Source organism: Vipera berus, assembly GCF_964194415.1.
Source record: "Vipera berus genome assembly, chromosome: 2".
Classification (NCBI taxonomy): domain Eukaryota; kingdom Metazoa; phylum Chordata; class Lepidosauria; order Squamata; family Viperidae; genus Vipera; species Vipera berus.
In genome coordinates, this window is record NC_138203.1 from 36,501,331 (window position 1) to 36,514,359 (window position 13,029).

General features: G+C 36.3%; 1 protein-coding gene across 1 annotated transcript in view; it reads left to right on the forward strand.

Annotated features, from left to right (window-relative positions):
- Nucleotides 1-13,029, forward strand: part of LOC308662712 (ubiquitin-like-conjugating enzyme ATG10) — a gene marked incomplete at its 3' end in the record, with an annotated part of 121,536 nt that overhangs the window by 77,945 nt on the left and 30,562 nt on the right. The window contains exon 4 of the mRNA XM_081318854.1: nucleotides 10,391-10,517. Within this exon, the coding sequence (XP_081174980.1) occupies nucleotides 10,391-10,517 (127 nt within the window). The remainder of the gene's footprint in view (nucleotides 1-10,390; nucleotides 10,518-13,029) is intronic.

Consider the following 13,029-nt stretch of genomic DNA (forward strand, 5'->3'; position numbering starts at 1 on the left):
TAACTCTTCTGAAACAAATCTGAAGCCTGGTTTATTCTTCTACAAATAACAAGGGAGGGAACTGGAGAGGGGATTCCTGCCTATGCCTGGAACTTAATTATAGTTTATTGTTATTCATGAACATGCCTTTTGTGTGAGAAAGGAAGCAAACAGTTTCCCCATGATGTTTATTGCAGTGGGATCAAAAGGCAGGATAACTATAGCATTAAGTGAAAGTCACTTCCTTACAAAGAAAAAAAAATATCTTTGTATTATTCCCCTTAAGGCACATAAAACTTTGTCTTCTTTGTACCACTCAAATGAATCTCAAAGAAATTGCAAACCTACTCAGGCTTGCAGCAGTTAATATGCTTTCTTCTGTTCCATCACCCAAACTTTATACGGTAAAAGTCCTAGCCTTTGTAATAAATCTTTAAAAAGTTAAATAAAATTAATTAAATAAAAGTTTTGTTTGAAAAATAGACCGTGCAAATAGATTCATCCTCATAGTATGTACAAATTACTTCCTTTTAAAATATAATTAAAACAGTGGAATAAAACTTGAAAAAATAGATATGAAGAAGATGGTATTATCATGATTAGGACTTGTTTAGAAGCAATCATTGTAAGAGTATGCTATTTCTAATATCATGGTAATGGTCTGTTAGTGAGTTCTTGAAAAGCTGTTTTTCTTCATTATTAATATAGTGTTTACTGATTGTTACAAATTAACTTTGAAAGGAATGCAAGGTGAGGAAAGATTCTTTAAGGCATCATTTGCATCTTTGTTTTTTTCTTTTCCGCTTAGTATCATGATTTCATGGCCTGCAACTGAAAAACCCACCTATAATCCTCTTCGCTTTGGGGTCTATTTGGTGCATATTCAGACTCAAGGAAGTTCTGTTCACATGCCAAGAATTATTCCCAATGGTTTTGAAATAACAGTTATTGGAAAGCAATGGTATTGTGAAATGTTCTGATTCTACAACATTGTATGTAATTGAGCACATATGTTTCACTGGTTGTTTCCAGATTATTGGGTAAGCAAAGAATTGGATTCAGTTCAGTAAGTTCTGCCAAACAGCCAAACTAAGTTGATTGTATGAGGCAAGTGGAGATGGGGGTGGGTGATTACAAGCAATAAGTGGAGTTTAGCAGTAATAAGGAACACCTGGGAGGTAGAATAAAGTATACAGATAACATCAAACCAAGCAGACAAGTCCTGACAACATCCTTTACATGGAAGAAATTTTAATCTAGTATTTGTATGATATTGTAAATATATTCATGCTCATTTGTTGTACTGCTTTACCTTGTTTCAAGGTAAAGTGAGCCTGAGGAAATGTAGAGTTTAGGATGTAACAAACAATGTTGAGACAATGATAAATATGTATTCTAGTGGGGAAAGTTCCTTTTGTTGGCACCTCATTCATACCAGATAGTCTAGAATGTATTTCCTGAATAAATGCAAAACCTGCATTCATTGGGAGGATTATTCTTTTCCAGATTTTCTAAATAGCTGTATCTCACTTGGGTGGTGAGCAATGAATACTTATTTCTGCATGTGTGTGTGTGTGTGTGTGTGTGTGTGTGTGTGTGTGAGAGAGAGAGAGAGAGAGAGAGAGAGAGAGAGAGAGAGAGAGAGAGAGAGAGAGAGAGAGAGAGAGAGAGAGAGAGAGAGAGACAGACAGACAGACAGACAGACAGACAGACAGACAGACAGACAGAGACAGGGACAAAGAGACAAAATAAAAATTTGCTTTGCCATATTAGGTGTCACTTTAATGTAGCACTAGTAGTTTTTTTTGCTAGATATTATCAGACAAGTGCTACTTAAAAACATCCTGTGTGGCCATAATGAAATCCAATAATGTTCATTACAGTATCAATGACTACTTTGGTAAAGGTTGGCTGCTATTTGCTAAGAGATTATAAAATAGCAGCAACCCCAGCTTAAAATTCTGGTCAACCTACAAATGTGTAGGTATTACTCAGTACTCAGCTGGGTAGATCTCACTGAGGAGGAGGACTGCCCCCTCACCTAACTATTCAGCCAGTTCAGTGATGGACACCAGGTCTGCCCTTCTCTTCACAGTTTCATCATAGACAACCTGACATTCAGTGGCATCAGGCCAAGTATGAACGAAGAGTTCAGATTGGGGGAATGGAAATTTACAAACTCTTTTCCCATGGAACAACTTGTACCATTTCCATCTTACCTTTCCCTGTCTTTTTTTTCTTTAGCCTCACCCAATCAAACAGTGTACAGGATAATGATTTTCCTTCCAATTTAGCTCCAACTGCAATATTAATAATTATACCCGGCAGCTAGACTTGAATACACACATCTACATTCCAAACCCATTATTCCCAAGAGTACATAGTCAGGCCTCTCCCTTCTCTAGGAACCAGTCCTTAATTTCTTGGTTCTTACCAATTGTGGTCAAAGGGACAGAACCCCTTTCTTTGTTGTCTCATACCTGAATGCTACAACTTTCACTCAGAGAAAGAATGTACTATCTTTTCTTTCTCCTTTATCTTTTCTTTCCTATGTTTATTATTCGATCATATTAACTTGAAGTCAGGTTAATTTCATCAGTCAGTCAAGAGATCTCTTGGGCAGCTGCCCTAACTGGCAGAGACCTGCCATACAATGTAATTTTCATCTCCTTTTCCCTGTTCCATTTTACACATTCTACCTTTTTTTTCTTTTGTCATTATTTTTCCTCCTTTTCAGCTCATTTTATTTTCCCTGTTCATTTGTCTTTTGTACCTTTTTTTGATTCTTCTTTCTGTATTTCATATGGAACTGTATCTGCTCTGTTCTCATACCGTCTTGTCCTCTACTTTTCAGTGGACTGATCAGGTAAATTTCAGGCAGTTATTTTGGCAATTCACAGGGTCTGCTTTCATCTCAAGCACAGAAGTCATTTATTGAATAGTACTCCTCCTCGAGTTACGGTTTCTTGCTTCATCTGACTTCACTCATTTGAAATTCCAACTCTTTTATTTTATTCTTAGGTAAAACTTTGATTTCTGATTTTTTTTCCTAGTTTTTTTTCTCCTTCTCCTTCTAATCTTCTTTCTTTTCCTTCTTCTGCACCATACTTTGTATGCAACATACTGCAACACAATATTACAATCTGGAGGTCCTCCTAGACTCATAACAATTGTGACTAGGAGGACCTTTGCAAAGCTCCCTCTTGTCCGCCCATTCCTGGAATGGCAGGCCTCCTTACAGGCACTCGTGCCCAACTCTCTTCCACATTAGATGGATGCAATGCACTCCACATGGGAGGACCCTTGAAGAGTATCTAGAGTATCTAGAATCTTCAGCTGATATGAAATGCAGCAGTGCTGGTAGTTATATGTGCTCCTCATACAGTGTGTGTTGCACTTCTACACTGCAAACTGTATGGGTTGCCAGTTTGCTTCCAGATCTAAATATAAAGTGCTGGTTTTATGCCATCGTGGCATGGGAATAGGCTATCTGAGGAATCGCCTCTCCCCATTTATTTCAGCCTGCTCTGTTAGATCTGGCAGAGATAGCATGTTGAGGGTACCATCAGTTAGAAAACCATATTTGGCAGGTCCCAGGAGATGTGCCTTCTCTTCTGTAGTGCCCATCTTATGGAACATTCTCCTTCCCAAAATTAGATTAACTCCGTCCCTTTAGTCATTTTGGAAAGCCCTCAAGGCCTGGTTATGTTATCAGGCTTGGAGCTCCTAGGAAACTAGAGATTTGCTTAGATGGCTCCATTGGTGAGATAGCCATTTTTATTCTCTTGTTGCCTAGGGATTTGTATATGTGTTTTTATGCTATTCATTTCTCAATGTAGATTTCTATATTTTTAGTATCTGCTGTTTTTATATTTATGTTTTTATGTGATTGTTCCACATCACCCAGAGTTGCTTTTGGTGAGATAGGCAGCTATACAAATTTGATAAATAAATAAAATTACAGAGTCATAAACAACAGGAAGAATAGGTAACATACTCATAGCCTACTGAATAACATTTTAGCTGATTATGTTTGAAATTCTTTGGACTAATTCAGACAACAAAATAAGACATAACATGATTTGTTTGGCTTTGATTTATTATATTAACTAAACCCAGTCATTGTCATTTATTTAATAAATCATAATTAAACAAATGATGATGTAATAACAAGTCTGTCTCTTGTTTCTTTGTTCATGGGAACGATTCTTTATGACTAGTACGAATTTTGAAAAGCAATACAAGGGACAGTGAGAGAATGTAAGAACAATGAGAGGGTGGTGGTGGTAATGCATTCCTGTAGGAATGATACATATTTTTGGCATTTGTATTACACTATCCCAGAATTATGAGTTCATGTTACTAACATATATAAAAAGCTGGTTCTGCATTACTGGGGAATTTTGCTTCAAAAATGCTTTCTGGATCAAGTGTTATCAATGTTTGAGAGTAGAAAATGATGCAACTTTTATCAGCTTCCTCTTCTTTCAAAGAGCCTTCTCCCTCTCTGTATTTTTCCATAACCTAGGCCAGTTGATGTTGGCTGGATTCCAGATCCTTTTGAAATGCTGCCAAATTAACAGCTCCCACTATATTGAACTTTGCTTGAAGGATCTTGTTGAACAGCTTTCTGAGAAAATGTACAATTAACATGTTTACAAAAGCAGAAATCTGTATTTTGGATTAATTTTTAAGGTAATTTTTAACAAGTAGCTTTAAAAAGAGCAGATCCCTCCACATTTGAGAGCAAACATAGGATTAAAATACTGAAGAGTTATTGAGATTTGTGAAAATCTTGTACATTAATTAAGTAGTGCTGCTTTTTACATAATAGTTTAGTTGAGATGAGATAGAAACAGTGAGCTTGGTATCTATTGTACTTAGTATTCCAAAATGATAGTACAAGAATCTTTTATTGAATGTAATAAAACAGATGCTTCCTGATGACAGCTTCCCAATTTGTTTAGAAAACAGGCAGTTCCAGATTGGTTTCCCCATGCAGTACAGCAAATAATATTGCAATGAAGAAGCAACAACTAAAAACTAACTGGTTTGGGGAAATTTTAAACTATTGTTATAAAAGGTTTCATTTCATTTTTAAACTCTGAATAATAATTACAGATCTTTTGATCACAAGCTATACTTACAAGTTCAGTCTTTCACAATTCAAAATCCAGTTGAAATCAGTGACAATCTCTCAAGTTTATAATTATGATAACACCAAATTAACCCATATATTAAAACACTTCAAAAAGAACTCTTTTTATGAAAATACTAATAAATTGTTCATATAATGCATGTTAATAGGTAAACTCAGCATATTTGTGAGATATAATTGGACACAAATGTTTATAACAGGTTCATATGAATTTCTTTCTGCTATTACAGAATTAATAACATTTGACTCTCTAGATGTTGTTGAACTTGAGTTCCCATTAGACCTGTGTAACATAGCCAAAAGTGAAAGAAGAATGAGGTTTCAGCTAGCAATTTCTAGACAGCAAGATGTGCTGAGATCATCTACTTGTTCAATATCTTTTACCCCGCAGAAGTTGCTGCTAAAGTTTGATAACTTGAAATAATATAAAATATGGTGTGGGAGACTGAAAAAAGTAAAAAAGATAATAAAAATCCTGTATTTGTCTTTAGAATATGATTTTTGCTTGTACAACAGTGCTGTTCTTGGAAAGAACAGTGAACTGTATACACTATATGCTCCTAGACCAGGGGTAGGCAACCTTGGCTCTTTTATGACTCATGGACTTCAACTCCCAGAATTCCTGAGCCAGCAGAGCTTAGTATGGAAACCTCTCTCTTTCCCCTCAGCATGGCTGGCTCAGGAATTCTGGGAATTGAAGTCTACGTGTCATAAAAGAGCCAAGGTTGCCTACCCCTGAACTAGACCAATGTAAAATGTGACATTAAACTCTGCTTCGCAGAGGAAATACAAAGCATCCCTTTCCGATTTTGAACTAGGCTTACATTAAATGGAAACTTGAACAGTCATGCATGAACTAAAAGTATTGAATATGTCATAATTCTAAGCCATGACTTGATCCTGACTTGCTTGAATTTATAATTTAAGATATGTTTCATTGTAGTGGGAAATTGCTTAATTCAAAATCACAAACAAAAATGTTTAGTCTCTAGAGGAGGAAGCATGCAAAAGTTAAACTAAAGTTAAATCTAAACTGGCTATCTTCTGAAATACTATCTCAGCTTTGGGTGAGTATATTAGAGCAGAGGTCCCGAACCACGGACCGAAGAGTGTGTGGTTTTGTGTGGTGCTTGCATCCCACGGATGGGGCTTTGCTTGTTTGTGTGGACCGGTTGCTGGCATGCTGCAGCCCAGTACCAGTCCACGGACTAGGGGTTGGGGACCCCTGTATTAGAGGGATTACCTAAATAGTTCTTTTTTTCATAATTTTGAAACATCTAACCATTGGACATCTGAATGCCTGGCCACAAGAGGAATGTACTTGCCATTATATAAATAATTACTCTACCATTCATTTCACAAAACATCGGTGCAATTAAAATTTTTGATAAATCTTTTCACTTATTTTATTAATTATTTCTTCTGTTCTATATTGGTTCATAAAATACATTTCTGTCAGAAAATGGTTAAAATGTCCTATCAACATTTGCAGACGCCAAGGTTTACTTCCTTATTTATATTCACCCTAGTGAACAGCAAAGGATTACACATGAGTACTCTAGATGTCTTGTTATGCATCCTGTTAGTACTGTTTACCAAATAAAAAGGGATTAATACTGGCCTTAAGCGGGATTCAGAAGTTCTTGTATGTTTATAGGATGAAGAACTTGCTATGCAAGTGGTAATAAGATAAGCTAATGAGCCTGTGCTCTGAATATGTAGTTAAAATCTATAACAAAACTGGATATTATCCCTACTATGCATACTTATTAAACAGCTTGCTGTGCTTAAATTATTTGTTTCAGTGACTTTGTAAAAAATATTTCTGTGCTTTTAGTTTGTGATCTTCAGGAATTTGATCATTTCTTTTGAATAGGCACAGATAGTTCTCAACTTATGATTACAATTGGAATCAAAATTTCCATTACTAAGCATAGTAGTTGTTAAGTGAGTTGCACCCAACTTTATGACCTTTTTGCCACTTGTTAAGTGGATCACTGCAGTTGTTCAATGAATCATGTATTTGTTAAGTGGATCCCCTACTAACTTTGTCAGACTAACTGACAAATAATGGTCACATGATACTGTGCATTGCATTGCATTTTAATCATGTGACTGTGGGAATGCTGCAATAGTTGTAAGTGTGAGGAGTGGTCATAAGTCACTTTTTCACTCCCATTGTAACTTTGAATGGTTGCTAAACGAATGGTCATAAGTCGAGGACTATCTGTACATTTCTTATATCAGTTTGTTTTCTAATACAGTACTATGTTTGGCATAGTATGAAATGTTTCTGTGGAAGGTAGTACTAGCTGTGGTTGAAACAAGTTCTTAAGTTATTGGTTTTTAATTGCTTCTTTCAGCTCTTTAAGTCTTCATGCATAAAAAAAAAATTGCACAGTGATTTCCCATACTTACAGTTGCTAACTACTAAGGACATCTCAAATTTTTGAACGATATAGTATACAAACTTGGAAGTGTACAGTGTTTGTACATATAGATATATGTTTTTCTGGCAGGAATATCTGCTTATATTTTGGGAATATATTTTTTGTGTTATAGTAATGTATATTCCAATATTTGTCTTTCAGTCCATGATAAATGTTTTTTTTTCAAAAATAAAATGGCTTCATTTCCAAATGACTACTTATATTTGCAAAGGAAATTACTTCAGTTTGCAAGTGGTCAGTAATTAATAAAAAGTGTCATAAATTGTCTGAGCGAATATTTTGAACAGTTAAGAGTTATTATGGTCTTTGGGAAGGATTTAATGAATGCCTAATATTTATTTCACTTCTGTGATAGAATGTAAAAAAAATTTCATTATAATTAAGACTAATCTAGTAGTAGTATGTTTACAATTAAAGTATTCTTATTTCAGTAATTTAAATTGCTGTTATCATATGAATTAAAATATACATAGTTTGTGCAGGTAAGCAACAGGATCAAGGCTAGTATAAGAGTAAATAGTTTTAATTTTCTGTTTAAAAATAGTATTATAAACACCAGCAATATAAATTTAGGGTCTAACATTTATTTTCTTTCAAATGAATCATACAGAAGGATGCTTAACTACTCAAAGTGATCAAAAGATTGTCAGTGATAGACAACCAACTTAGTGTAATGAGTAAAGTAGATAATACAGTTAAATTTATCTAGCCTAACTTGTTAGTAATAATGAAGTAATAAATGCAGCTCAGGGTACAATTTCATTCTTAAGAAGACTGTACATTGGTTTAACCATACTTTGAATTCTGTGTGAGTTTGGCTGTGTGAATTGTCTGTGACTCTAATGTAATATTTTTCTTCCCCTTTGTACATCTGTAAATCTTTTCTTGGTTGGAAGAAACCCTATAGATGTAATAGGTTAGGAATATTATATTGGTTGAAAGGAAGCCTCTGATTCTCAGCTTTGATTCATTAAATAGCCTTATATAAGGCATACCATTTTAGACTCAATCCATCTTAATCCAGAGCCACTTGGATCTAGTGCAGGGCTGTCAAACTGCTGGCCTGCAGGCTAGATGCATAACGTGGAAGCTGCACCCACCTCAGCTCCGACAAGGGGGAAAAAGTCATGATACATTGCGACATGTCACGTGACATGGCAAGTTTGACACCCCTGGTCTAGTGGTTGAGGCACCAAGCTAGAAAGCAAGAAGACCATAAGTTCAAGTCCTGCTTAGCCATGAAAGCCACCTGTTAACCTTGAGCTACTCAATAACTCTCTCTCATAGAGCTGTTGTTTTGGGAAAAATAGGAGAAGGAAGGAGGACTAGATGTGTTTGCTGCCTTGAGTTATTTGTAAAAATAATAAAGGTGGGATATAAACAAATAACAAAATAATATTTGTAATCTGGACAGTAATGGCCACAGGCATTAGTTTAGATTGTGATAAATGTAGAAAAAGGACTAGGCTTGTGATGCCGCAATGCAATACTGCTTTTTTCTGTATGATCCCTTTCTGCTGTAATTCTGAGGAGTTCATTATAAATTTTAAGCATTTTACTGAAGACAATATTTGACTTCATGGATAGTACTAAAGCATAATGTAGTTTTTATGGTTACTGCTTTGTATTTATTTATTTATTAAATTTATTGGCTGCCCATCTTATCACAGAGTAACCCTGTACAGCTGACAATATTAAATATTTTGTGAAGTTAGACACTGTAGTTTATAAACCATGATGTATTAAAGCATACAACTATGCATTATTCAGTGAATGGTGGTAAGTAAAACAATAATTTAGCATGATGGGTTACCTCAGTTTTGTATGTCACTTTTTTGAATTATTTTGAATATTTGAAAGTTCTATACAATAGTTCATTGAGTTGAAGAGAAAACAAGCATATGGCTTTCAACTCAACGTAGCTGAGTTCTGAAAGAGAAAAGACTTTTTTCCAAATTTGTTGTATATTATCTCTCTGTGTGATACTGACTGCGTGATACTAATTGTGCAAATGTATTTATTTATTTAGAAAACTTATATGCCCTTCTATTTTATACATGATAATCCTAGGCAGCTCATAACAACACTCATAAAATCTGAATAAATAAAACCCACAAAACCTCACAATAGCATCACGGATCCCATTACACTGCTATAGTATCCAATTAATTCCATGTTTACATTTGCATTTGCTGGGCTAACTTCCACCTTAGCATAATGCCTGGGTGAAGATCCAGGTCTTCATATTTCTCCCAAAAGCTAATAGGCTGGGGACTCTCTGAATTTTAAGGGGAAGCTATTCCAAAGTAGTCTGACTGGTCATGAAAGACACAATTCTAAATACCATCACAAATAATGATATTTAGGGAAACAAACTTGTGATATCACTAAGACATCTTTTTGACATTTTAAACAGTAAGACAAGAAATATATGGATAGCCTAGAGATTTTTTTAAAAAAATGGGACTTATAGTTAAATTGCCCCAAACAAAGAAGATGGTACCCCCAAGGGTCTAATTATTACTAGAACAAGAGAATGAATTTATTTATTTAAAAAACAGTTTGTCACAAGTATATTAAACCCTCCCTCTCTCACACACACACATGTGTGTCTTTGTGTTTGTATTCATGTGTGCACTTTTTTAAATATACCATCAATTTCCAGACTTATCATGATATAATACAATGTATGCATAATAAAAGATATATTAGTTTTGATTATTTCATATGTGTACTAATTTGATGGAATAAGCTATTTTTTTCCTGTCAAGTCTTGTATTTACTAATATAAATTATGTTTCAGGAAGGTCTGGATGATTCTCAAGAGGCTGGAGTCTCTGAAGTATCAGAGGTGATTCGTTATGAATATCATGTTCTATATTCTTGCAGTTATCAAGCTCCTGTTCTCTATTTTAGGGCAAGTTTTTTAGGTAAGTTCCTTCTATATCAAGCAAATATTTAAAAGATACATAATGATATAAATTTTGAACTTAACAATTAAATAAAAAATGAGTAAGTGGTTTATGATTCATTTTATATACATATGTCAGTATCTGCAAGTATCAGTATCTTAAGGGTAGATGATATCATCTCTGCCTGAAGAAACCTGATCTTTAGAATTCTGGCAGCAAGCCTAACTGTGATCATTTCCTTTACTTACCTTTTTTTAATGTTAAAAATATGGGGCGATCCTCATAAATGGAATATTTGACCTTGAGAGTTATTGAGGTCACTGTTAGGGGCTTTTAGAAAAAGTCACAAAGTTTTAATGATGAAAACAAATTAATGAGGTTTCAGCTGTTTTGTGCATAATTTTTAAAATGATTCCCAAGGGTTGGTTATATATGTTGTTTTAATGTATATAATTTCTTAGTTTTTTTTTTACATTGCTTAGAAAGGTAAAGAACTCAATCTTGAAGAACAATTGTTAATTATTTTTAATCAACAGATGAGAGTAGCTTTTCCGAACCATAGTTCTGTCCAGATGTATAGACTTCAATTCTCAAAATTTCCCAGACAATTTGAACAACTAGTTTGGAATATTGGTTAAGGTGTTGACTGAAAAACCAGTCAACTCTGAGTTCTAGGCCTGCTATGGCCATAAAAACCACCTGGATAACTGAGTTAGTCTCTCTACTCAGGAGACAAAATATTAGGCATGTTCTCTGCCTTGAGGTACTAATAAAAATAGATAATAGTAATAACAACAACAACAACAACAACAAAAACAATAATATAATATAATATAATATAATATAATATAATATAATATAATATAATATAATAAATTGAAGCACCACTTGAACACCATCAGCACTGACAAATTCATCATCAGACAATTGCAACAGGCAACTTTATGTCAAACAGCTGATATCCTGTGATGATACCTCTAATATTATCATACATCAACATCTGCCTATTTTACATCTTTGGGAAAGACCTGATAGGTGGATACAAATTGCTAATCCAGTCTGATCATCCAGCTCAGACATGTCAAACACAAGGCCCGGGGCCCAGATCTAGCCCGCGAAGTGGTTTCATGTGGCCTGTTAAGCCATCCTGGAAACAGTGAGGGAACGGCCCCCACTAACTTGGCCCTGGCCCAGAGACCCTCCTTCTGCCAGACACCCTCAGATCTGTCCCACTCCTGCCCAGGCCCCCTTGATGCAAACAATGTAGAGCTGGCCATGCCCACCCAGTAGGCCATACGCACTCTAGCCATGCCCACCCAGTAGGCTACACCCACCCTGGCCATATCCACCCAGCCCCTTGAGGGCAACCGCAATGCTGATGCGGCCCTCAATGAAATTGAGTTTGACACCCCTAATCTAGCTGAGGGCGTGATGAACAATAATAATATAGATAGATAAAAATGCCAAATCCAGTCTAAACATGACAATGAAGGATCCAACAAAAGGAAACCAGGCAACTATAAGCTAACTGCCAAATTCCTAACTGGTGTGGTAGCTAATGTGAGGGCTTTTCAACCTTTTCACCCATTGTACCACTTTTAGGATATGGCAACATCCAAGTACCACCAGTCGCCTAGCAAGGTGTCAAAAACCTGATGACCCCCCCCAAAAAGGAAAAAAGTGATGAAGTACAGGTAGTCCTTGACTTACAAGAGTTCGCTTAGTGACTGTTTGAAGTTACAATGGCACTGAAAAAAGTGCCCCCCAAGCCACAGCCGAGCAAGACACCTGCCTGCCGGACTGGTGGCGCTCTTCCTCTTGTCCGAGGTTTTCATTGTTGTGAGCATTTCTGTTGAGTATTGGGAGCAGGGGTGGGGGGTGTTTGGTTTTTATTCCCTCCCCCTCTGCTGGGTGGTTGCAGCAGGTTTTGGTCACTTCACGTGACCCTGGGACACTGTGACCATCATAAATATGAATCAGTTGCCAAGCATCTGAATGTAAATCACAAGACCCTGGAGATGCTGCAACATTCCAGCTCATCGGCGCTTCTTCTGGGCTCAGCAGAAGCACCAGGATCAGCGCCGAGCTCCAGGTGGAGCTTGGTGCTGATCCTGGTGCTTCCACTGAGCCTTGACAGCCCCGAAAAAGTGCTGATCCTAGCGCTTCCACTGAGCCCGGATAGCCCTGCAGCTCCAGCCATCTCTCGCTCAGGCTTGTGCGGTGCTGCCACCAGTTCAGCTCATTCCCCTCCCCCGCTACCACTTTTCTAGGATGGTCGTGTACCACCTGCCAGGTGCCAATGTCCCACAGGTGGTACCCATACCACTGGTTGAAAAGCCCTGGCTAATGTAGTCCAACATCTAGTTAAAAATAAGCTTGTTCCATCAGAAAGGGTACTGCCCAAACAGCAGAGGACAATAGGACAGCTCCTAATTGACAAGATGATTTTAGAAAATTGCCATATCTTTAATATTATTAAACAACTGCCTATCCTAAGTCATTGGGAAAGACTCTATAGATGGACGAAAAT